The 26,757-nt window shown below is 37.7% G+C and overlaps 1 protein-coding gene across 2 annotated transcripts in view; it reads right to left on the bottom strand.

Moving 5' to 3' along the window:
- Positions 1–26,757, bottom strand: part of LOC106133201 (nucleoporin 88) — a 131,177-nt gene that overhangs the window by 31,239 nt on the left and 73,181 nt on the right. For both annotated transcript variants that reach the window (XM_060950538.1, XM_060950537.1), the window contains exon 2: positions 13,193–13,362. In XM_060950538.1, coding sequence (XP_060806521.1) covers positions 13,193–13,362 — 170 coding nt within the window. The remainder of the gene's footprint in view (positions 1–13,192; positions 13,363–26,757) is intronic.

Genomic DNA, 26,757 nt, shown 5'->3' with positions numbered 1-26,757 from the left:
TCAAAAACAGAAATAATTAGAAAATGCAGACAAACATTACCATATTCACAAACAATAATAAATCCTTTTTAAGCAGAATGCAAACAATAATTCCCATACAAACAGATATTTACTTGAGACAGATTACAAGATTAGTCAAGCCACGTCTTCAAACACTTGTTTAACCCTAAAACCAGAAATTAACGTCATTACAGGCGAAATTCCTTCGCTCCCCAATTCCGACGAACGCCGCCACCCTGGGAAGAAATTAAAAATTCTGCCAAGCGATTATGAGTGCAAACGACAACTAACTTCGAGCGCCCTAAAATCGCGCTCATACGAACTGAGAGCTTAAAACTAATACATCTGGGTGTTGTATGGTGGGGGCGTCGAGGGTGTGGGGGGTGAGCTCCGTGTTAATTATTCACATTTTAATTTACGGAGCCCGCCTCGCTGGCCAGTCGGCGGGAAAAATGTCTTGTACTTCGACAGCTACGAATGTACGTTAATTTGGAGTTTGCAATTGGACGCCTGCTATTGGTGATTACAACTAATTCGGTGGGTACGAATATTGCAGAGCTTTTGTTTATTATAACAATACGTGAATGAAATCATTTGCAATGGCAAATATAATTGTAGGTCACATCATGAACCAACGTCAAAAATATCTAGATTTATATGTTAATAATACATAAAGTTAGTCAAATAATAAAAAGGTTTAAAATAACTTTTCATAAATTTCAAATATGGTGTAAAAATAACAACCAATTGTCAAATAAAAACATTGCTTTATATGAAATACTAGAGGCCGCCCGCGACTTCGTCCGCATGGAAACCCTATCAATCCCGCGGGAACTCTGGGATAAAAAGTAGCCTATGTGTTATTCTGGGTCTTCAGCTACCTACATACCAAATTTCATGGTAATCGGTTCAGTAGTTTTTGCGTGAAAGAGTAACAAACATCCATACAAACTTTCGCCTTTATAATAGTAGTAGGATATATGTCGAAAAAATTTTCATGGAAAAGTTAAGAACACGTTACCTACACGAATAAAATTTAAACCTTAACGGTACTAGCATACATAACAAATAACGCACACAACAAGCTTTACGATGTACACAAAACCTATAGAAAATTCATTCTAGAAAACTTAATAGCCCGAAGCATACAGTACATAATACATTTGTATTCGCTCGCGATTCCCGTGACGGTAACGTTAATAGCCCTGTTTTATTCAGAAGAATACTAAACCAACATTCAAATATGCAGCCCCGAACGTATTAGACATCAACTCAAAAATGTTTTTGATATTACACAAAACAAAAACCCTCTGTACATCGCATCCCTTTCAGATATTCGACGAAAGACAGAGTCAGCAGATGAAGTCCTGTACGATACCGATGAGAGAAATGATCAGAATACGGATGCACGATTGCCAACTAAATAATTCAGGCATATATCCCGTGCTTGTAGCCTTTGACAAACTTATCGCTGCCAACGGCAAACAATCACTTGCAACTCTATCTGACAATATATAGAAGACAATTTTGCTTGTCGACGTTCAAACAGAGGACGTTGTGTAATTTGCACTTCGGTATGGAGTTTTTACAAGCCCTTATACGAAATGTCGATTCGAATCCAACCCCTCTCAGTATGATGAGTTCGCAAAAACAATGAGTGTACATAAAACAAGAAGATGTGCGATAAGGACGGCTAATAACCAGTCGGATCATAACTGTTGTGACGTGGTCTTGTGACGTATGCAGATTAGTTGATCAATTATTTATGGGTTCAGGTCGGAAGAATTGGAAGGACAACAAGGGTGTTCGGGTAGATTAGTGTATCTGTGCGTTAAGAATTGCGGAATATCAAACGAATTTTTGATGGGCGACGCAATGTTTGTTCGGCATCCAAGATTAAAGTTAACGTGGACTTTTAGTATTTATTTATTCCTAAACTTGACTAATTCGTCTTTACCAAAGCCCAAAATTTATGTTGAGTATTTACAATTATGATCAAATTAAAAATTTATAAAACTAGCTAGTTTTTATACAAGTTTGTTGGTTCTATCTTTCATTTTTATCATCATCATCATCCTGGAAAAAGGTTGCTGATGGACAAACAAAGCCATAGAGTTAAGGAAATCTATACAAATATCACAGAGAGGAAAAGTAAGTGTGACAATGATTGTTTGTTTTTAAGGGCTAATATTCGGACATTTTGAATCTATCATAAAAATTAATTCGCCGTTAAAAAGCAGATCATATGCGGGAGTTACAGGCTATGTTTGTTAGCACATACACGTACGAGCGAAGCCGTGTCAGGCCGCTTGTCTCAGATAAAACATATATCCCTCCTCAACATATATTAGCATGAATATTGCAAACATTCTCAGCACTTCTTCGCAGGACTTAATCAATTTTGCCCGCATAGCCGCTTCACAGGTGACATTAACATATTTTCGCCATGTCCCCGTATTATTTCAAAGGGTTTGAATTTCAAAAATACGCCGGCACACACTCTCATTAACTTTGAACGCGTAAGGAGTGTGGATGAATACTAATTGAAGGCTAAAGGTGGTATGCAGAGGTGAAGTTGTAATTTTTTGCTAATATTTGAGAGCGGCGCACATTGCATTTAAATTAGACACAAGGTCGCACCTGAAAGAAATGACCCCTTCCAGACAAAATCGATTAATTTACCTAAGAGTCTTTATCCCTTATGATGAAGACAAAGCAAACAAAGTTTAGAAAATACTGTAAGGCCACGTTTTGCTGTATGGCTTAATGATGTAAGAAGAATAAACCCAAGACAAACATTACGTATGTAGATTTGTACTTGATAACATACAATTATTGTCAGCAAAACCACAGATTCTTGAAATCATTACAAACCTGCATCTCGTTTAGTATTGATTTCTTTTCTGTAACAGTTGCGTCGACTCTGTTGCATCCACTACTCTGTCAAGGATGCGAATTGAGGGGGTGATGGTGTAAATTATACGATTTTCTTTGAAATAAGTTAATAAATATTGGATAAGCCACCCTCCGCTGGCCCTTTAATGAACCCACTCGCACCTAGGCGTTTGTTGCTATCTAGTGGCATCCTGAAGTAATAATTAAAGCTTTATAGACTTTCTTTTAGAACAAAATGTTATTTTTTAAAACCGCCGAGCATTCATGAAGAGAGTTATGAATGTGGATGAAGCGAAGGAAGTATGCAGAGATCGTGGCAAGTGGAAAGAGGTAGTCTCTGCCTACCCCTCCGGGAAGGAGGCGTGATTTTATGTATGTATGTATGTAATTATTTAAAATATTGTAGTCGATAAATATTAAATACACCTTTAGTGATTTTCTTAATCTCGATCTCAATTGATACATTATCAATGATTTAAAACCATTTACTACCATTGATTCTTGAAATATCCTATGCTAATATCAGGTATTTGACCAAAAATTGTGTTGTTAATCAAAGTCATGTCTCTACTGAAACATCTAACTCCATCTCAACTTATTCATACGTTCTTTCTCAAAACCATAATTCCTAATCATTTAAAATAAGGGATAGGCTTACAAACTTGGGATTCTTTTTTTAGGCGATGGGCTAGCAACCTGTCACTATTTGAATCTCAATTCTATCATTAAGCAAAGTAGCTGAACGTGGCCATTCAGTCTTTTCAAGACTGTTGGCTCTGTCTACCCCGAAAGGGATATAGACGTGAACATTATGTATGTATGTATATTAAAATAAGACCAAAGCGGCGACGGTCCCCGCCTTTAGATAGGAACTACCGCTGTCAGTTGATTACTGCAGAGCCATGCTGTAGAGGAATCGAAGACATCGACGACGCTTTGATCTTGATCGACTAACTGGATTACACCTCATTTTCTGTTTATAATAATTTATTTGAGAAACGGAACGAAATGTTGATGGTATGGAATCGCTTCTTTGCTTTAGAACAGTGCCACCGGCTTCCTAAGAATAATTGGACCTGTAATTTTTGTTCTTTTATGATGCCAGATACATTTTGGATTTGCTAGATGTTAAGGAAAAACTGATAAATATGAGCCACATGTATTCTTCGATAATTAATAGCGGACATTATGATATGAATCAAATAAATAAATATATTTTCATTAATTTATTCATATAATCACGTTTATATCACTTGCGGGGTAGACAGAGCCAGCAATCTTGAAAGTCTGATAGACCACGTTCATCTGTTAAGCATAATGATAGAATAAATGTATACGGAACAAATTACACAGAGTTAGCCTCGGAAGTATGTTCGAAACTTGTGCTACGTGATACTAACAATGAAAAAATTACAGTAAATTATCCAAAGTCAAGGATCAAATAAAAATAATGTGATTCCTGTATCATTCATAATGATAACAAAACATTTCAGGTATTTTTGTACATATTAAGGTCCAATCTAAATATTTTTCTTCATCTATATGCTTTACTAAAATTATAGTTTGGGATATTTGTTTCCATTTTAGATTAGCGTCTATTGTGTTTATACATACAGTAGAAACACACGTTCGTGGCATCACCCTGTACATACACACGTATGAAACATTTCTCCAACGAAAATGGTCAAGTGTCGCGTCCAGAAAAGCATTGCAAGACGTTGTGGGTTTGTGGGTTTACTGACAGACAGACGGACATACATTGCGGTGCGTGTTGGCAATTTCTTGCTAGAACAAGTGACTTGTTGCTACGTATACAAGTGTTAAAGAGGAGGTGATAATTCTTTTTTTTTCCAAAAGTATATCGGTATGTAGATAAAATTCTATTACCAAGTACGTACAAATTTTTTGGGCTTTTTATGGCAAAGTGAATAAGTACTATCTCAGCTTTCGTCCACCATATACCTCATCTTGCTTACCATTAGGCAGTTAGATAATTGCACTCAAATTTCCAATATAAAAAAAATGTGTAAAATTTCTGTCCAAGAATACATATTTTTCTTCAATATAGTGAAAATATTTTAATTTTAAATATAAATCCGAAACAGCTGAATATTTCATATGAACATTTTCATTAATAACTGACCGTGTAACGAGCACTTGAACATACGAGTAATGATAGCTCAACTTATTTAAAATTCGTACAGTTGTTGATTAGACCGGCGCACCTCCATAATTCATCAGAATAATTGTAATAAGCAGATTTTATGCGAAGCCAAGAACGCTGAACGGCCAAAGCTGAGCCCGACGTATTAATAATATCACATATCCGGCGCGCAGAGCTCACTGGAAGAATTTTTAATGCAATGCTTTAATTATTTTGCCAACGGCGAGATCCCGGACTAAGTTCCATTCACATTAGAGAATTCATTTTTGCTACGCGCCTACGCGATGAAATATTAAGTCGTGTGCCGAAAACTGCGAGTTTTGGAGATCGCCTCGCATACGTATTTATGACTGCGTGGATTTTGTGAGGGTACCCGAACCGTCGGTACATTATGAAAGGACCTAATTAACCGACCGGCGTTGGAGTGATTAATAATAGAAGCGGCCCCGCTCCTCTAGTTTCAGCACTCGTCTATATGTCAAAATGTTGGATCGTTTTTAATATACGTTCTTCAATTTTTTGAGTTTATTTTACATTTGATTTGAAGAAGAAAAAATTTAATAAGTTGACTCATGAAATCAATTCAATGAATCCATAAAGCGTGTTATGCTTTAATTTTTTACATTCACTGCTTTCAGTTCCATGATAAAATGTATAAAGGAGACTATTAAAATTCCGCCACACCTTTTAAAAAACGTAATCGCGCCAAGCAAAAAATGTTAATTACGTAAAAATCTCCCACTAGTCAAACGAAACACAAAGAAGGGGAGGGAAAAATAAAAGGTAATATGATTAGAAACAAATTACACACGGCGATAAGGCTGGCCAGTGAGCTAACTAACCTCAGCCCCGCGTTGGGCGCCACTTTTCCTTTGTTGGCGCCCAACGTGGTACTGGACTTTCTTTGTATTTTGTTTCATTTCATGCAAAATTTAATTTCGTTTTCAAGACTCGCGTGGAATGATATTACGGACGGCCGCGGCGACCGCATGTAATTTCATTGCTGCTCCTCAAGTGTGTGTGGACATCGGGCCTTTTTCATCACATTCCCTTTCGGTGGGTAGCCACGTTTCGTTTACGGCCGTGTTCGGAATTAAACCGTCGGATTGCGCTCCGTTAATTGCTTAACAAAACTACGTGTGTTATTGGCGTTTTTCAGCTGACATTGTTTTATCTGTCTAGCTGTTCGTTTGCTCATCTTGTGTTAGGGAAATTGGACTTTACGTTGGTAACTTGCGCGTAACAACATTTACGTTTTATCTCGTATGAATGACTTTTATTTTAAGTTCAAGTTTGGTGTAATTTTATCACGGTTAAGGTAGATATTTAAATTTTATTTTCTTATCTAACATATGTCGATGGTCAGTAAGATCACGATACGCACACATACATACAATCAACGTATTATAACATTGAGTCCTACTTCAAACTTAAAAAGAAAAAACAAAAACACGATTTTGCACAAAAAGTACGAACAGAACCGCAAAAACTTCATCACCATAATTATTAGAAAGTCAAACCTTTTACCGACCGCGAAATGGCTGGGAATCCAATAAATTCCTCGGCAAACACCACTTAACTTCGACTTTAAAGAATCCCGACAAGTGAAGATTCAATAAGGGAGCGTCTTACAAGAAATCCCTTTTTAACCCTTACATCTACAACCCCAATTTGCCATCGATACTGGTAATACAGTCCAGTGGGTAGAGGGGTGGGTTAAAGGGATAAAAAAGGGATGTTTTGTGTGATCTACCCGTAAATCGGTGCTCAATGGGGGGTGGTAACGCCTAATAGTACCGTGAGAATTTCTTTGTCGCATTTGTGGATATTTTTAGGGTAAGTTGTGTCGTGCAAAATTTATGTTTTCTTTCAGTAATCACTCATTTGATGCAAATCATATAAGTTCATCATTAAGCTAAACGTGGACTCCCAAGTCTTGTGACTAGCTCTGCCCCGTAGGTATAAATACATATTGTGTTTGTATAAATCAAATATACAAGATGAAGCTGTAAAAAGGTTATTTTCAGATGACCATCGGCCCTCAATCCAAACGGCCCGAAGCAACATTGTTTGGCGTCCAGTCACAGATAACATAGTAGTTACAACGGTCCGGTCCTGAGCAAACTTGCCTGTTTGCTCATCGACCTCTAACTTATTTGGCGTCGTGTCTATGAGATTAACTTGTTTGATAAGTTTAGTGGATGCTTTTGATATTGATGTGTGTGATTTAGAATAGGGGTGACAAAATGTAGCATGTTTAATTGTAACTATATTATGTCATAAGAAGTATTGGATTCCGTCGATTTTGTTTTTATGTGTCTTGTTGATAAATATTGAGATTACTCTACCATTTTCTATGATTAATATTGTATGACTACCGGTGCGCCTGATCTAAGTTTCTTAACAATAGCAATTCTGCTTCATAGTGTGTGACTCGGGCAGGTCATATTTATGGTCGCCGCCGATATCATAGGCAGCATATCATAAAAAAATCATCAGTGTACATACCATCAGTACGACTTAATGCCAAGAATCGATAAAGTAAGTCTCATTGTTATTGACATGATATTAATACCGAATAATGTACCAATTTTTTCATCAACAGAAAAAACACATCATAGATCCCAATAAGTAAATCTCTAGAATTCTCCAACAAATTGGAACGGACCGATTTATCTTCCGTAACCGAAGGCGTTTGCCCGTATCCCGGCGCGGATTACCCGCCAAATTGGTTTAAGCTGAAGTCGAAATCACGCGTCGTGGCCCGCCACGAATCAATCGGGACGGAGGGATGGATGCGGGATTACATGGAGGCGGATTTGAGGTATTAGGCGTAAGACAGTTCTTAAGGAATTTGCACGTTTAATGTCTTTGCTTAACGCCGTGAGAGTACTAGGCGATCAGGTTTCAATATTTAGTAAATGTTTGGCTTAAATATCTGTACCTACTAAAAAAATATCACCAAAAACCACTTGATCACAAGACATTTATGCATTCGCATTATTAAAAACATATTTTCTTCTTTCTGACTCTATTTTTCGCCTTGGTAGGTAATACATTCCGAATCGCCATAAAATCTGTTGCTAAGACTGTAATTTCAACAAGTTTAATTTTACATTAAAATCCTTGTCTTGTTAACTTCTGGCCAAAGTAAAAATATAAATTTTGATTTTATTGACAGATACTCTCACTTACCCATTTTATTACACCTTAAGCGCATTTTACGGTTACTTTTATAGTCTAGGGGCCATCTCCTCACTTTCCTCTCACGATTTCGATTCCAATAGATTCTAATAAGATTAGTGCTGTCACACGGGCGTTAGATAAAATAGTTTGTGGTCTATAATTGGGGTTCAAGCCACCCAAGCATCGAAAAACACCATTTAAAAGTAACTCTAGATTGTGTGACAATAAAGTTTGCTTTCCTTTGATAATTTTTCTGATGGTCATCACACGCGTGACTAGACAATATTGGTCGGGAAGGTGATTCCTTTATTCCTACAACCGAAAATGATTCTTCATCAGTGTGGTTTACAGTTGCTTTTGGTTTGTCTGTAATGGGTTTTCTCCGATCGGGTTCCGTCCAAATTGGTTGTTTGGTCGGATCAGGGTTAGTTTGTAATTGAGTCTTACTGCTCCAGTCGGTCAAAGGATTATGCGATACATCGGTATGTATTGATCTCGGGTGGATTTTGTGTCATCTGTGGTTGGGCCGTTTTGCTTACTGGATATAAATTTGTTCAGACGCGGTTATGTTACTAATAGGGTTGCCACTTGAAACAAACGACATTTTATCTTATACTTCTTCACTTTTGTTTGCGTTCCTAAGAAAAATTCTGTCTTATTGATTGCTTATTTCGATGAAATTAATTCAATGTGACCAATATGAAAGTCATGAGTTTTAAACATGCAAAAGAAAAAGTTTTGTTGATTCAAGGAAGAAGAAGCATTTACTAAGATTTCTTATTTTTTTTAATATCACTGGTTGTGTAATAACAAATTTTGGATGAACCGATTCTGTATTAAAAATTGTCCGTGCTATTTATTTTTTTCTTTTAACATATACACACAAACAATCTTCCCGTGTTCCCGATGATCTTAAAACACGGCTACCGAATTCGGGACTAAACGGACACAAAACAGGACCACTGTATTTGCACAGGGTTCGATGTTTGGCGTCCGTCTGCGACAATGTACGTTAATTAAGTGATTCCCTGATTGTTTTGCTGAACATTGCCACTTTGGAAGATGAAGACTTCGAAGATGATGATGTGGCATCAGATATACTAATATATGTGCTTATTGGCTTTGATAAGGGCTACTCCATTTAATCCTGTTGATATCATAAAAGGCAACTAATAAATAAATAATAATAAATATTTACGGGACAAATTAAACAGATTGAGTTAGCCTCGAAGTAAGTTCGAGACTTGTGTTACGAGATAACTCAACAATACTATATTTTTTAATAAAAACTTATATAGATAAACATCCGAGACCCAGTCAAATTCTTTTCTCATCATGCCCTGGCCGGGATTCGAACCCGGGACCTCCGGTGTCCCAGACACACGTACTACCGCTGCGCCACAGAGGCCGTCAAAAAGTAAGTAAGCAACTAAGGCATAAAAGCTTAAGGTAATGTGCCAAATGCGAAAGTATATTCAACAAGGTTGACGTCAGGCAGGCCGGACATAAAACATAAAACTATAGCTCAAACATTTCAGCGTGATTAGTGATTTAAAAGTAACATACAATGTCGAGCTCGTGTAAATAGTGAGGTAAAAGGTAACGACGAAGGAAACTGGCGTTGATGATTACTTCTTACATACATACATATGGTTACGTCTATATTCCTTGCGGGGTAAACAGAGCCAACAGTCTTGTAAAACTGAATGACCACGTTCAGCTATTTCGCTTAATGATAAGAATTGAGATTCAAATAGTGACAGATTGCTAGCCCATCGCCTAGAAAAGAATCCCAAGTTTGTAAGCCTATCCCTTAGACGCCTTTTACGACATCCAGGGGAAAGAGATGGAGTGGTCCTATTCTTTTTTGTATTGGTGCCGGAACCACACGGCATTACTTCTTAAGGTTATTTACTATGTAAAGTGATGAGAAGGGTAAATTAAAAAATCATGTAGCGTCTACACGAAGAGCAATAATCGAAAGAAACTAAAGATGAAGACGTGAACGTTATAAAGGCAGGTAAATATCAAATAGGTTTTGAAATCAAAAGAGGTTTTCCAGAATACCTGTATTATTGGCCAAGGTGCGTTCAAATCAAAAATCAAATACTAGGGTGTGCAGGATTAGTTCAATAGGAAATGTGCTGGAAAAGCAGCAAGAATTCCATCAATAATAAGATAAACTATTGATGAAGAACCAATCATTTTTATAGACAGCTAAAGATCGCACGGAAAAGAGACGAATGAAGGATGCTCCACTTAAAGCCACAGACAACAGTTAGCTCTTAAATTTAAGAAAAAAAAAATGTAATTTTCCGAAAGCCGTGTCTATCTAGATCTTAGTCTACGCCCCAGACGCTAGCATTCGCGCCTTAGCATAATTAGCTATGGGGCTGCTATCGCTAATATTAGTTGTTCGGCTTAATCCGAGGAAGCGGTGCACCTTTTAGGGCCATTACCATAAGTTGGAGATCGCAAATTGTCGATTATTAGCCGCGATTTTAAGTCGGAGTGCAGCTGAACTAAACGGCTTTAATATGCTCGTGTTTCATATTAAAGATGATATACCTAATATTCATCGTCTTATTTGAAAAAGATTTTAAACAATTACTTAGGGATATTAATTTTTTTTAGAGTTTATTTTAATACGAGTATATTATCGTTTCTTATTAAGGGTTACTCTAAGATGCTGTTTGTCTTAATATTTTACTTCAATGGGTTTTCTAACTTACATACTTCTTCCGCTTCAAAGACGAAGTATTCTTTCTTTTTCATATAATAGATAAGAAGAAGACATACCGCTAAACGTGGCATTTAAGTGTTTTCAAGACTGTCGACTATGGCTTCCCCGCAAGGAGTTAAGACGTGATTATGTGTATTTATAAATGTATGCAGATAAAATATTGATGGATGTCAATTATGTAAAATAAGTGTTCAGGGATTGTGGAAAGTGGAAAGATGTAGTCTCTGCCCAGGTCGGTGAAGAGGTCTTCAGGACAGAGACTTACGTATAATTGCATACATACATACATATGGTCACTTCTATATCCCTTACGGGGTAGACAGAGCCAACAGTCTTGAAGACTGAATGGCCAAGTTCAGCTATTTGGCTTAATGATAGAATTGAGATTCAAATGGTGACAGGTTGCTAGCCCATCGCCTAAAAGAAGAATCCCAAGTTTGTAAGTCCATCCCTTAGTCGCCTTTTACGATATCCATGGAGAGAGATGGAGTGGTCCTATTCTTTTTTGTATTGAAGCCGGGAACCACATGGCAATATTGTATTTAAACGAGAATAAGATTTCACATAGAATATTAGTTTCAAAGATCACACTCTCGCTCGTACATTTTGACTTTTGAACTTTCGCACACAACAGATTATGAATCTCTGATCACTTTCAAAGTACAGCGACCTCACTCTTTATATTGACTTTCAGTTTTTATATACTATCTATGGGGAGTTTTAAACACAAGTAAATCTTACAGTTCATGAAAGTTTTCCTAATGTTATGTGATTATTTGATAACTGTGATATTCCTTACTAATAATGTAAGTCTGTCAGTATGTTCCGCTTTCACAGCTTTTGCCCTGGCCCGGATTCGAACTCGGGACCTCCGGTGTTACAGACAAGCGTACTACCGCTGCGCCACAGAGGCCGTCAAAATTTAAACTCATAACATTATCGACCATTAACAAGTTGGAAATTATCCCGCTCATTACCAGAATGTTTAAGATTCTCCGAAAGGGTAAGAATAATATCGCTTCCCGATGCACAAATCCGATCCCCCGGCGTCTGCGGGGAATCTTCGAATTAATTTAACGGGAGAAATATGCTAATGGGGATATACAGTAATAACATGTACAAAAGAGTGGCGAGGCGCGAGCGCCTGTTGGAGTTAAGTACCTATTTGATTGGGCCTTCATAGAGTATAAGACGTAAAAAATATAAGCTGCACGAAAAGCCTTTTAAAATCATATCTGTATTTTCCCTCCATTACGATTGACTATTTGAATCCGTCATTATTTGAATTTCAGTTCCATCATTAAGCGATACAGCTGAACGTCTGAATTCTCAGTCTTTTCGAGACTTTTGGCTCTATCTACCCCGCAAGATATAGACCAAGAGGTATATCCCTTGTGTGATAGAGAGACCCAACGGTACCCAAAAGACTGATAGCCCACGTTCAGCTGTTTGGCTTAATGATACAATTACAGGTTGCAAACCCATCGCCTCAAAGAAAAATCCCAAGTTTATTAGCCTATCCCTTATATTTATTTTTTAGGTTTCCTATTCCTATAGTTAAAAAAACAGCTATTTTTAATAATATTTAATTACGTTTCTGCATTCATTGCGTAAATAATCTTTGTCTTAATCGCCGCCTCAGGCCAACGTTACGGTCGCTTCAAGGAGCTCAATAGTATGAAAATTTACCGCGATCTAGAAAATACACGAGCTTTTATTTTCTTCAGTTATTCAAATATTAATTAAGGCAATTTTATCGTATCAAAGGTGGATAAATAAATAAATAAATATATACGGGATAGATTACATAGGTTGTTAGCCTCGAAGTAGGTTCGAGACTTGTGTTACGAGATACTAATTCAACGATACTATATGTAGTAATTAATACCTGTACTTATGTAGATAAACATCCGAGATTTAGGTCAATCAGAAAAACATAATTTTCTCATCATTCCCTGGTCAGGATTCGAACCCGGGAGCTTCGGTGTCACAGACGAATACATTAAACGCTGTGCCACCGAGGCCGTTATAAATGAATATGAATCATTAGATTGCACGTGTCTTTAGACGGTGTTAGTGTCATGTGGTTACCACCACATTTATATAATAAATAAGACCATTCCATCTCTTTCCCATGAATGTAAGTAAAAAGCGACTAAGGGATTATAAATTAAAATAAGGAAAAAAATAAGGAAGACACTTACTTGCACAGTACAGTTTGGCTGCCGGATTCGAACAGGCCCCCCCTTCCCCACCTTGAAGGCAGCTCGGCCACTGTCACCCCACGGGAACCCCACACGCACAGCCTGCTCCCGCACGCGCTGCTGATAACACGTTCCACTTGGAATGCTGGTGGTGATAACAGGTGGAGTTTCTGGAACAATCATCAATGTGTCACTCTTCCGACAAAACTATTAATGACTGGATGTGGACAGGTGAGAATCAGCTTATCTTAACTCGTACCCTCTACCAGTATGCTTCGTAAAGGTCCTTAGAGTGTGAATAAATAAATAAATATATACTTAAGGATAGGCTTACAGACTTGGGATTCTTTTTTAGGCGATGGGCTAGCAACCTGTCACTAGTTGAATCTCAATTGTATCGTTAAGCCAAATAGCTGAACGTATGTATGTATGTATGTATATATACGGGACAAATTACACAGATTGAGTTAGCCTCGAAGTAAGTTCGAGACACTAACTCGATGATACTATATTTTATAATCAATACTTAGATAGATAAACATCCAAGACCCAGACCAATCAGAGGAAGTTCGTTTCTCATCATGCCCTGACCGGGATTCGAACCCGTGACAGTCAGTCTTCTGATGACTGTTGGCTCTGTCTGCCCCGCAGTGGATATAGACGTGATTATATGTTGTATTATGTTAAAAGTATATATTGCAGATACCAAAACATCAAAATGAATTGGAAAGAAAAGAGGCGAGAGCTTCAAAACAAAACTTCAAAGCAATTGAATCCACATCCAATACAGATACCAACTATCCGGCTGCTAACGGCAAATTTATGATTGTGAAACTTTTTTAATCAATAAACGCGGCAAAATGCCTTCGCCCGTTGGTTTTTTTTTTCCACTTCTCATTACTCCCGGCGTCTTGGCCCGTTTCCTGTGACGTCACACTTATAATCATTTACCGTTTGACGGCGTCGCGCGGGCGTTTTTCGAAGGAAATTGAAAAAGTTATTATGATCCTTCGGCGTGAAATAGGATGGACGTTCTGATGTACGGCTTATCCAATTTGTTTGTATAATAAAAGCTAGTTGGAGTGATTTTACGTTAAGGATAATGTAAAGAAAACAATCACAATTCTATCATTAAAGGCCAAGCAGCTGAACGTGGCCTATCAGACTTTTCAAAACTGTTGGCTTTGTCTACCCCGCAAGGGATATATACGGGATTATATGTCGGTCTTTTCAAGACTGTTGGCTCTGTCTACCCCGCAAGGGATATAGACGTGATTATATGAATGAATGAATTAAAGTAAAGAAACCTGCACTTTTAGATAGATAGATAAAATTCTTTATTGCACCATACAACTATAAGGTGATTTAGACATGTGTAACATGATCTACTAAGTAAGGTTCCCCTGTAAAAGTTGCTAAAGTTAGTCGGGAGTCGCTTTGCAAAATCTTATCTACTCAAACCAAGATGGAGGTCAAAGGCGTATCTTGGAATCTTCCACAGTGAGAATGCGGCTGTCATTAACACTAGGAGGAGGAAGACTCATTGAAAAATTCATCTTTCAGGCTGTCCATAGCGAAAATACCTATTTATATATTTTATTTTATATAGTACCCGAAACCGCCGAGCTTGCATGAAGAGTGTTATAAATGTGGATGAATCGAAGGAAGTATTCAGCGATCGTGGCAAGTGGAAGGATGTAGTCACTGCCTACCCCTCCAGGAAAAAGGTGTGATTTTATGAATTCATGTATTTTATTTTGTATATATATACTTTTTTAATATTTTTAAATAGGTTTTAACAGCTACGGAAATAACTTAAAATCTACATAAAATAAAATCACGCCTCTTTTTTTCTTGTAGGCAGAGACTACCTCTTTCCATTTGCCACGATCTCTGCACACTTCCTTCGCTTTATCCACATTCATAACTCTATTCATGCATGCGTCGGCAACTTAAAATCTAAGGCATTTATTTTTAGAGAACAGCAGTTATTTATAGACGGCAAACAATGAGGCGATAAAGAACGGTTTGCAGCCGTGAATTCGGGCCATTACGGCGGAACAGACCGCGGTCCCGAACGCGCGGAGTTCCCGTCGCGTGGATCCGCACCGCCCTGTTTGACCGCAGGGTGCGGTGCGAATGTAAGCGAGTGCTGATAGATAAAATTATTATTAATGTATAGTTTTTTTTTTGTAGAAAATCATTATGAAATGTTACGGGAAAAAGCCTTAGTCGTGGGTCTTGTCATCTTAAAATCAAAGACACACGTAGCTGGGTCAACAATGTTTGACCGCAGGGTGCGGTGCGGATCTAAGCGAGTACTGGTAGATAAATTTATTCAAAAAAAAAAAAAAACAACCAAGAAACAAGTAGTACTTTGGCGCTAAACGTTTTCTAAATTCCTGAAATTTTGATCAATGTTAATTTTTTTTTATAGGAAATCAATATGAAATGTTACGGGAAACAGCCTTAGTCGTGGGTCTTGTCATCTAAAAATCAAAGACACAAGTAGCTGGGCCGACAATGAGGCGATAAACGGTTTGCAGCTGTGAATTCGAACCATTATAGCATAAATAAATCACTTGCAATGGCGAGAGCTTATCCCATAAAGGGATCTCTTTCAACTGAAGTGAATGGTTGACTAACAATCATGGAATATGTATCAGACCAGCATGAAGGCACTCTATGGTCACTCAACGAGATTCTAAAAAAAAAACTGACAAACAATACAAATATTGAAGAATAAATTAATCAGTCAGTTTTTAATCAATTTAACCCCGCTAATACTGTGACCCGACCCAGCCCCGGGCCACACCGACCCGGGTTAACGCACTTTGATTCTTTCCGATAATCACTTGCTAATGCACTGCTCTTTTGTCTCCTAATGTTTATACCCATTTCAATTGTTTCGTTTCGGGCGAGGAATTTTCATAATTTCAGTCTATTGGTTTATATAGATGATTTTGTGTCTTGCGGTTCCACTGTTTCAAATTATTGCACCAATTTATATTTTACTAGCTTTAGCCCGGGGTTTCGCTCATGTCATGGATTTTCGTTTTATGGATAATTCATTCGACACAGACAACATTCGTTAGGTTGGATAGTTTTGACGTGTTAGTATAATTCTCTTAGCATTTGGTAAGTAATCTTTTGAAGTCTTATCAGCAACAGTGCCTATACTGTTTAAAGGCCTATTATTTCATTCCACTATTAGGCAACGACACATTATTGCCACTTGCATTTAACCCTGGATATGACCTTTGTAATCTATACTAATATAATAAATCTGAAGTGTTTGTTTGTTTGTTTGCACACGCTTATCTCAGGAACTACTGGTTTGAATTAAAAAATTCTTTTTGCTTTGAATAAACCATTTATCAAGGAAGGCTTTAGGCTATATAACATCAATCTGCAACTATAAGGAGCAAAGAAATAATTGAAAATGTGGAAAAAAACGGGGGAAATTATTCATCCTTGAGGGTTTCAATGTTGCCCAAAATAACTATTCCACGCGGACAAAGTCGCAGGCGCAGCTAGTTATTATTATAAAATAAGAACTTTTTCACGACTGGTTTAAAAATTATAGCGGCCCGCACAAGATAAATAAATTACGCAATGAAACATAAAACGAAAATGAATTATAAATGCAAATAGAGAACAATAAAAATAAGGGCCGTTGGATTATGAGTACCTACCGATATTAAAATTCCACATACATACACACAAGCCTTACACAATTAAAGGTACCCCACCGAAAGGGTGAAGGGATATTTTTCTAGGCAATTTATATAAAAAAAGATATACATATATAACATAACATATCATCACGTCTATATTCCCTGAGGGATAGACCCAATAGTCATCATAAGACTGAAAAGCCAAAAGCTGTTCGGCTTAATGATAGAATTGAGATTCAAATAGTACAGGTTGCTAGTCCATCGCCTAAAAGAAGAATCCCAAGTATATGAGCATATCTCTTAATCGCCTTTCACGACGTCCATGGGAAAGTAATGTAGTGGTTCTATTCTAAAGTGCAGGAAATCACACGGCACAAAGAATAAACAAACATATTAATAATCAATTCGCATGCAATTTATTCCAAGTTTTCGCTTGCGCTACAAAGTGAAACATCCACTTATTCATTCTGATTATTTTCTGGTAGGTACATATCTAGACTATTAACATACATACATACATATGGTCACGTCTATATCCCATGCGGGGTAGACAGAGCCAACAGTCTTGAAGACTAAATGGTAACTAATTGTAACAAATTTTGGTTCTTGGGGTTTCTGACCTTGAATTCTGGAGTTTAAATTCTGCGATTAACAAAGGTTTGAAGTTTTCTTATTTGCTAGTGTTATCATCAGTTTTGTAAGAATGTTTTCGAAAATGTGCAAAATAAAAAATGAGCATTAAAAAGAGAACAAAAAATACTTAATTATATTTTTTAAATAAATACATACTTATGTACACTCAAACTTTTTCTCTAATCTCCTTTTTAATTTAAATTTGTATTGGTGCCGGGAACCACACGGCACTAGACTATTAAATAAAATAATATAAAAATTAAATTATTCCGGCCGCGTGGGCGTGTATCGCGATCGGTGGTCGGGACACATTTTTTTTCGTCATTTCGCGTTACGTGACCATGGACGTGGAACAAATTTGTAATTCTACAGAAATCTTTATACACACACAGACTAGCTGTGCCCGCGACTTCGTCCGCGTGGAATAGTTATTTTGGGCATCATTGAAGCCCTCAAGGATGAATAATTCTCCCCGTTTTTTTTTTTCACATTTTCCATTATTTCTTTGCTCCTTATAGTTGCAGCGTGATGTTATATAGCCAAAAACCTTCCTCGATTAATGGTCTATTCAACGCAAAAAGAATTTTTCAATTCTAAACCAGTAGTTCCTGAGATCAGCACGTTCAAACAAACAAACTCTTCAGCTTTATAATTTTAGTATAGATTTATACGTAAGTACATATAGTCACATCTTTATCCCTTGCGGGGTCGACAATCTTGAAAAGAGTGATAGGCCACGTTTAGCTGTTTGGCTGAATGATAGAATTGAGATTCGAATAGTGACAGGTTGCTAGCCCATCGCCTAAAAAAGAATCCCAAGTTTCTCAAGTCCCAATTCAGTCGCCTTTTTTCGACATCCATGCGAAAGAGATGGAATGGTTTTTTTTGCTTTTTTTTTTCTATTGGTGTCGAGAGCCACATTGTACCTTATAAAACATAAGTAGCACTTCTTAAAAAAAACTAGCGAAGTTAAAATCGTTTTACTTCTGCACGCTCATCATTTTACAGATGCGGCGCGCAATGATTACACTCGGATGCATGTATATTCAAATAATTGTTTAGATATATTATTCTTTTCGGTCCACGGACGGAATTTTAATACATACAAGTTACGAGGGAGCGGTTTTGTCTTTGCTGTAATTAGTGATAAAATTTTGGGTTTGGTTATAATGAAAAAATATGTAGAAGTGTATTAAATTATTGTTTTACATACATACATACATATGGTCACGTCTATATCCCTTGCGGGGTAGATAGAGCCAACAGTCATATCCAACTAGTCAGATATTAAATATGGGAAAGCGATGGAGTAGTCCTATTATTTTTTTAAAAAGAGGAAAAACAATTCTATAATACCAAACGAAAGTCTATATTCGCATTAAAAATAGTCAATATTAAAGTTTATATATTGTCGCGCCCATGTAGAATTAATTAACATTTCTTTGCAAACATAACTCAGAAATATTACGTCTTTCGCTCATAGAAATTATCATACTAACATAAAGAAGAAAATCCGAACCAAACCGGTTCGCAACAATTTTCCGACTTTCCGCTATTCGACGCTAGATGGCGTCAGTATTAAGCTTTCCTTTAACTACACACATACATACATATGGTCACGTCTATATCCCTTGTGGGGTAGACAGAGCCAACAGTCTTGAAGAGCTCAAGCTCAGCTATTTGGCTTAATGATAGAATTCAGATTCAAATAGTGACAGGTTGCTAGCCCATCGCCTAAAAAGGAATCTCAAGTTTGTAAGCCTATCCCTAAGTCGCCTTTTACGACCTCCATGGGAAAGAGATGGAGTGGTCCTATTCTTTTTTGTACTGGTGCCGGGAACCACACGGCACTTTCCTTTAACTCTCGCTTCGTTTACCGCTCGGAATTATGCCATTACAGGGAATTAATAACTTTCTCCCGATCGAAAGCCGTTATTTGGGTGTGTAAATTATATTTTATTGCCTTTTTAAAATATTCAGCGTTGGGGATGTTTTGCGAAACGTACGCAACGCTAAAGGAAATTCTTCGAGATTTGCGAAGTAAAAATTTAACTTGTCATGGCTGTTGCCGGCTTTGGTGGACGAAATCTTTATTACATATATATATATAATCACGTCTATATCCCTTGCGGGGTAGACAGAGCCAACAGTCTTGCGAAGACTGATAGGCCACGTTCAGCTATTTGAAACCTTAATTTAACTTATAACTACTCCAATGTCTATTGTATATAACTGTAAAGTTTTAAGAAAATCCGTTTAATTAATTTTTGCGGACAGAGTTACAGACACACATATTTGCAAAGTTTTGCATTTATTATATTAGAAGGATAGTAGGATTACTGTCTCGCGTCGATCTCATACGAGTAAACATAACCTTATAAGTAATTAAAATATATATATGTATATATATCGAATAAATATCCCGTGTGGTTGCCGGCACTTTGTAATAGGACCACTTGATATCTTCCCGTGGATGTCGTAAAAGGCTACAAAAGGAAAACTTAGGATTCTTCTTGTAGGCGATGGGCTAGTAACATGTCACTATTTAAATCTCAAGTCCACCTTTGTGTGATACAGCTAAACGTTGTCTGACATTTTTTCAAGACTATTGTCTCTGTCTACCCCGCGAGGGATGTAGACGTAACTACATTCATTTACGTAGATATACACACATATAATCACCTATACCCTTGCCGGGTAGACAGAGCACTCTTGAAAGACTGATACACCTATATATCGAAATCAATAAACTCGTAAAAATTACTCACTAAAGGAATATTTTACACGAAAAATTGTTCAAATGTCACAAACGAAACGTCAACAGACCACCTGTGCGTTCAAGATCTGCAAGTACAGTTAGTCACCAAGTCATATAAATCACCAAATTCGCCCGCGCCGTACTCACTCTCCGCTGGGCCATTAGCATTTTTTATGCATAGAAATCGATCCGCCGACGTCTAATGCCTCCCGCGATACATTAATATCTTACTTTTTATGACTCCGCCGAAGTGCGCACAGACTTGACGCGTTCGGCTCCTTTTCGAAACATACATATAGTCACGTCTATATAATAATAATATCTTTATTAGACTCTTTTTTAAAATAAGCTCATATATGATTGGGTTTAGTATAAAATACTTGTGTTTGGAGAGCCCGCTATTCCAAAGTATGCAGTTGTTTACACTGATTTGTTACAAATTCACTAATCATGTTTAACAATAACAACATAGTACAACATTATAACATACAGTTCACACGGGCAAAAACGATACAATAAAAATGAAAACATATAAACTTGTAAACTAAGCTAGTATAGTTACCAAATTACCAACAAGAATATACAGCATTTTACACTTGAACAATTATCATTGATTATAGTAATTAAATGTATGTATGTAAACGCTTCTATGGTTCCTTTTTGGTTCGACTAGTAAAGGTGTGCAATGAACTGCCTGCGTCTATATTCCCAGACAAGTATTGTCCGTGAACATTCAAAAGTAAAATAAATGGGTATCTCTTGGATAAACATGCAACAAATTCGTCTTCATTGTCACTTACCATCAGGTGAGATGGAAGGCAAATGCCTAATCCAATATTGAATTTTAAAAAAAATGTCGAAAAACCTTTGCGATTTTTAGACATTCTACTAGATATGACTAGATTAAGGGCATTAACTGACCTTTGTGTGAAAACTTTGACATCGCGATTTTGTCTTGAAAACGGTCAATATAATTAGCGCCATCTATTGACAGTAGTTGAGTAATGAACTCAAAATCTCCGCGTCTTAGTATAGATGGCACCTCATGATATGAAATGAGTATTTTTTTTTCAGTAATTATGGCAGAGAAAAATAGGTACGCCCACAAAAAACGATAAATTTCATTTATTGCTATTTTAGTATGAGGAAATCCTTTTTAAGTGTACCCCTAGACCCAAAAAAATTCGTTTTCAAAGTTTAATATATTAACTAAATTCAATTCTCTCCTCCACACTCATTACTCTTTTCATGAAAAATCGACAATTACGGGTACTTCTAACATCTTCCTTTTTCAAAACATTCGAAATTGGCCCTTGAAAGTTCGTCATAACTTTTTTGTCCAATAAGACATACGAACATACAAGAATCATTTCTATTTAAAAGAATGCATCCACAGTGCCGTGTGGTTCCCGGCACCAATACAAAAAAGAATAGGACCACTCCATCTCTTTCCCATGGATGTCGTAAAAGGCGACTAAGGGGTCAACAAACTTGGGACTCTTATTTAGGCGATGGGCTAGCAACCTGTCACTATTTTTATCTCAATTCTATAATAAAGCCAAATAGCTGAACGTGGCCATTCAGTCTTTTCGAGACTATTGGCTTTGTCTACCCCGCAAGGGATATAGACATGACCGTATGTATGTAGAATGCATCCAATCGTTACGCACCTTTAGGTTTTATGAGTGCCCTGTAACAATTCGTCTCGAACCATCGTACACAACCGCCTAGCGCAGATCACGGGAAAAGACACCCTCTCATCATACAGCTAAAGTTAATTTTTCCTTTGGTTCATCATCATCGTTACAAAATATAACAAAAACCGGGCAGTTGATAATAGGTGGCGCTGGCGATTTTCTTAACGCCACCATTTTTTCTTTCACGGGCACTTTGAGATTAAAAGTTTGGAAAATGAAAAGTTTTCTGAATTACGGATATCGGGAGTATTGGGGTTTGTTACGGGAATATTTTTTTTTTAATGTAGGGCGCGCGTTGTTCCTTTACGGGTGATTTGTGATTCGCCCCTTTTTCCATCATAATTATGACATATCCGTGTGGTTTCCGGCTCGAATAAAAAAAAAGGAATAAGACCACTCCGTCCACTGCTGCAGTGTAGTTTGTTTCCGACGCTTCTTATACACATGCGCTTAGGAAGCGGTAGTAGTTATAATTAGATTTAAGTGATGTGACGTCAATGAGTAATACCTTGTAGCCGATTTAGAAAATAAATCTATTCTATTCCGTCTCATTCACATGGATGTCGTAAAAGGCGACTAAGGGATGGGCTTTTAAACTTGGGATTCCTCTTTAAGCCGATGGGCTAGCATCCTGTCACTATTTGATTCTCAATTCTATCATTGAGCCAATATCAGCTGAGCGTGGCCTATCAGCCATTCAAGACTGTTGGCTCTGTCTACCTCACAAGGGATATAGACGTGATAATAAGTATGTACGTTAACAAAATCCATCTTGTCCTATTCTTTTCATTGGGGAGTAAAGAACAATAATCCGTAATTTCGGCCGAGAATTATGTAAGTAGGTACATTTCCACCACACCGCGATCCACTAATTCAACTTATCAGCTAGATACCCAAAATATACTAATTCCTTACACCTTAATCCAGGGTTTGGTCATAATATTTTGACCGATAAGGCGCTGGAAAGCAGCCAGGACGGCCTTTATAACTAGTGCGCTTTCAGAATTATCGTTTCTGAGTTTCGGTTAAATGGATTTTAGTTTTACTTATTTTATTTATGGTGGCCGTTAAATATGGTCGCAAACGTATAAATTAAAAATAATAATTAAATACTGAGTTGTGTACATATATACAATCGCGTCTACATCCTCGGCGGGGTAGAGAGAGTCAATAGTCTCAAAAAGACTGAAAGGCCGTTGAGTACATTTATACAATCACGTCTTCATCCCCCGTGGGGTGGACAGAGCCAATAGTCTTGAAAAGATTGAAAGGCAACGCTCAACTGTATGGCTTAAGAAGGAATTGGTATTCAAATATTAACAGGTTGCTAGCCCATCGCCTACAACAAAAATCCCAAGTTCATTAGTCTATCCATTGGTCGCCATTTACGACATCCATTGAAAAGAGATGGAGTGGTCCCATTCGAAAAATAAAGTGAAATCGCGCAATATTAAAAATAATGCCGTGTGGTTCTCGGCACTATTACAAAAAAGAATAGGACCACTCCATCTCTTTCCCATGGATGTTGTAAAAGGCGACTAAGGGATAGGCTTATAAACTTAGGATTCCTCTTTTAGGCGATGGGCTAGCAACCTGTCACTATTTGAATCTCGGTTCTATCATTAAGCCAAATAGCTGAACGTGGCCATTCAGTCTTTTCAAGACTGTTGGCTCTGTCTACCCCGCAAGGGATATAGACGTGATCATATGTATGTATGTATGTATGTTAAAAATAATCACATTCGTGATCTGATTATCCATACAAAAAAAGATCAAAAACATGTTATAATTACACATTCTTCAGCGAAATCACATTAAATTCAGGCACAAACAACTTGTTATTGAATAAAATAAATAAATACCAAGAAAGTCATTACGACCGAATTATATTTGGCCCGGGGCCGTTTTCGGATAGATATAAAAAAAATGTGCCGTGTGGTTCCTGGCACCATTAGAAAAAATAATAGGACCACTCCTCCATCTCTTTCCCATAGATGTTGTAAAAGGCGACTAAGGGATAGGCTCTTAACACAGTGTGTGAGACAGAATAGCAGCCTGTCACTATTTGCATCTCAATTCGAAGTGGCGGGTAATAGCTAGTAAAACAATTATCTATACTAACATTATAAAGCTGAAGAGTTTGTTTGTTTGAACGCGCTAATCTCAGGAACTATTAGTTCAAATTAAAAAAAAAAGCTTTTGGTGTTAAATAGACCATTTGACGAGGAAGGCTTTAGGCTATATAACACCACAAGCGAGCGAAGAAATAATGTGAAAAAAAAGTGGTAAATTATTCATCCTTGAGGGCCCTCAACGATGCCCAAAATAACTATTCCACGCGGACGAAGTCGCGGGCACAGCCAGTTAATTTATATTTATAAAAAAATTGTAGAAACCGGTCACATTATCGCCGGGGCATCTTTCCATTTTCTCCAAATTACCGCTGCTTAATGACGTCACGTATTTAATTATGGCGCCCACGGACCTCAACAGAGTCGCTTTAGAATTGAAAGTTAACATTGTTTAACACACAGGTCTTAAGGGTATAGGCACATTCAACTAGTGCAGCATTTACTTTGATTCAATATGGGTCAGGTTCCCCTGCTGAGGTCAGTCGGGAGGCGGTTCCTGTAATCTTACCTAATCTTGGGTCATGGTCTAAATTCGCACCCAGTGAGGATGACACCGGGACTTCTTCTTCCTTCTGGCTTTAGTCTCAGTTGCATCCTCACCACTCTGGAGAGGAGCCCGGGGACCTTGCATCCTGGATTGGGTGAGTCAGGTTTTCACACGAAGCGACTTCCATCTGACCTCCGTAACCTTCGCAGGGCAACCTAACCCTTGGATCGATCATGGTTACACATCCAGTTGCATGAATGTGCAGGTTTCCTCACGATGTTTTTCTTTATCGTAAGAGCATCGGTTAGTCGAGTCAACGGGACCAACGCATAGTATTTCGTATCGTGGACGCCGTAGCGTCGTAGCTTCAATAGATAGCTACGTCGTAGCGTCAATAGATAGCTACGCCGTAGCTTCATCGTCTACAATGTCTACAGTTTTCGTAGACGCTACATTTGTTCGTAGCAGATACATCTTTTTGTAGCGGCTACAACGATTCTTAGCGTCATTCATATTCTTTCATTTAACAAAATAGTAACTGACCGATTTAAATATATCTATATATAAGATCAGCATAAGACATTCTCTAATGTATTTTTGTTTGATGTTAATAAAATTATTTACTATAGTATTATAATATATACATACAGAAGGCAAAAATATGATTTTAAGAATTTCTGTCTGTATGTTTTTACTCACAAAAGGCGAAATCTATTGCTCCGATTTCAATGCGGTTTTTTCAGATCAAGATAGGGACATCTGAAAGTCGTGTCAACCAAAAGACCTACGTGGACCGCCACCATTTTAGTTCAACTTATAATTCCGGTATAATAATAATTTGAAATATTGCATTGATTGCAAGTATTGTTAGATTTCTCACTTATTTTTTTTGAGAACATGACCAAATTGATTGCCGGCACTTTCACTTACACAAATTTAAAAAAGCTTTTAACACAAAAAGCTCCAAATCTAAGGGCGTGTGTAACAGCCGGGGGTCAATCAAGTCGCCGCTCAAATGTTTGCTGATAAAAAGAAAACCAATTTGTACGCGGCCCCAGCCACAAAGGAGCGTTATCTAGCGATAAATTATCGAAATTATTGCATTAAAAATTCCATCTAGTAAGTCAAAGCGAGCCATTATGGCCGCCGACGGGGCTTGCCAGGGGAAAAACGCCGTAAGCGACCGTGTGCTCCGGCTGTCTTTTACGACGCTTTTCGCTTGTACTCACAATTTTTCTCGGTAAACGCTATGGGAAACCGTTTTTCTACCGGAATCTCCGCTGCGCGAGTCTTTGATATATTTAGGCGTTGTACGTTTTGATAAGTTGGACTTTTACTTGTAAATTCTATCAACGTGCCGTGTGGTTCCCCGGCGCAAAAAGAATAGGATCACTCCATCTTTTTCCATGGATGTCATAAAAGGCGAGTAAGGGACTATCCCTTACTCGCTTTTTACGACATCCATGGGAAATATAGACTTGGAATTCGTCATTTAGGTGAAAGGCTAGCAACTTATTACTATTTGAATCTCAATTTTATAATGAAGCCGAACAGCTGAACGTGGTCTGTCAGTTTTTGAAGACTATTGGCATTATCTACCCCGCAAGGGATATAGATGTGTCTATATGTACATATGTATGTAAATTCTATCACGCTGTACACAATTATATATATACATAAAATCACGCTTCTGTCCCGGAGGGCCTAAATTTTTCCACTTGCCACGATCCCTGTATACATCTTTCGCGTCATTTACATTCATCACTTCATGCAAGCTCGCCGGTTTCGGGTATTCTTGACCTGACCTTTTACATTCTTAATATTTACCTTTACAACCTTTCAGGGCAACCTAACCTATATTTTGATCATGGTTACACATCCAGTTACCTGAATGTGCAGGTATTGGTTACGCCCGCGCTGTAAGAGCATTAAAATAATGTGCATAATTAATAGAGTTATTGGTATGTAGAGGGAGTGATGTAACGTGCTCGACCGTCACAAAAAACTGGTATTTATCTGGGGAATCGCGGCTCGGACGATATCGCTTGCGCGATTCAGACTCTTTGCTGCTATTGGCCGATTGTGTAGAATACCGCGCTGCGGTTGGTTGAGTGACAGAGACGTCGCCACAAGGCGATTCGTTGTCAACTAGGTCGAGTCGCTCGGACCACGGATCATTGC

The sequence above is a fragment of the Amyelois transitella genome, chromosome 22, assembly GCF_032362555.1.
Source record: "Amyelois transitella isolate CPQ chromosome 22, ilAmyTran1.1, whole genome shotgun sequence".
NCBI classification, from domain to species: domain Eukaryota; kingdom Metazoa; phylum Arthropoda; class Insecta; order Lepidoptera; family Pyralidae; genus Amyelois; species Amyelois transitella.
The sequence above is the reverse complement of the archived record's forward strand: the minus strand, read 5'-3'. Positions and strand labels throughout refer to the sequence as shown.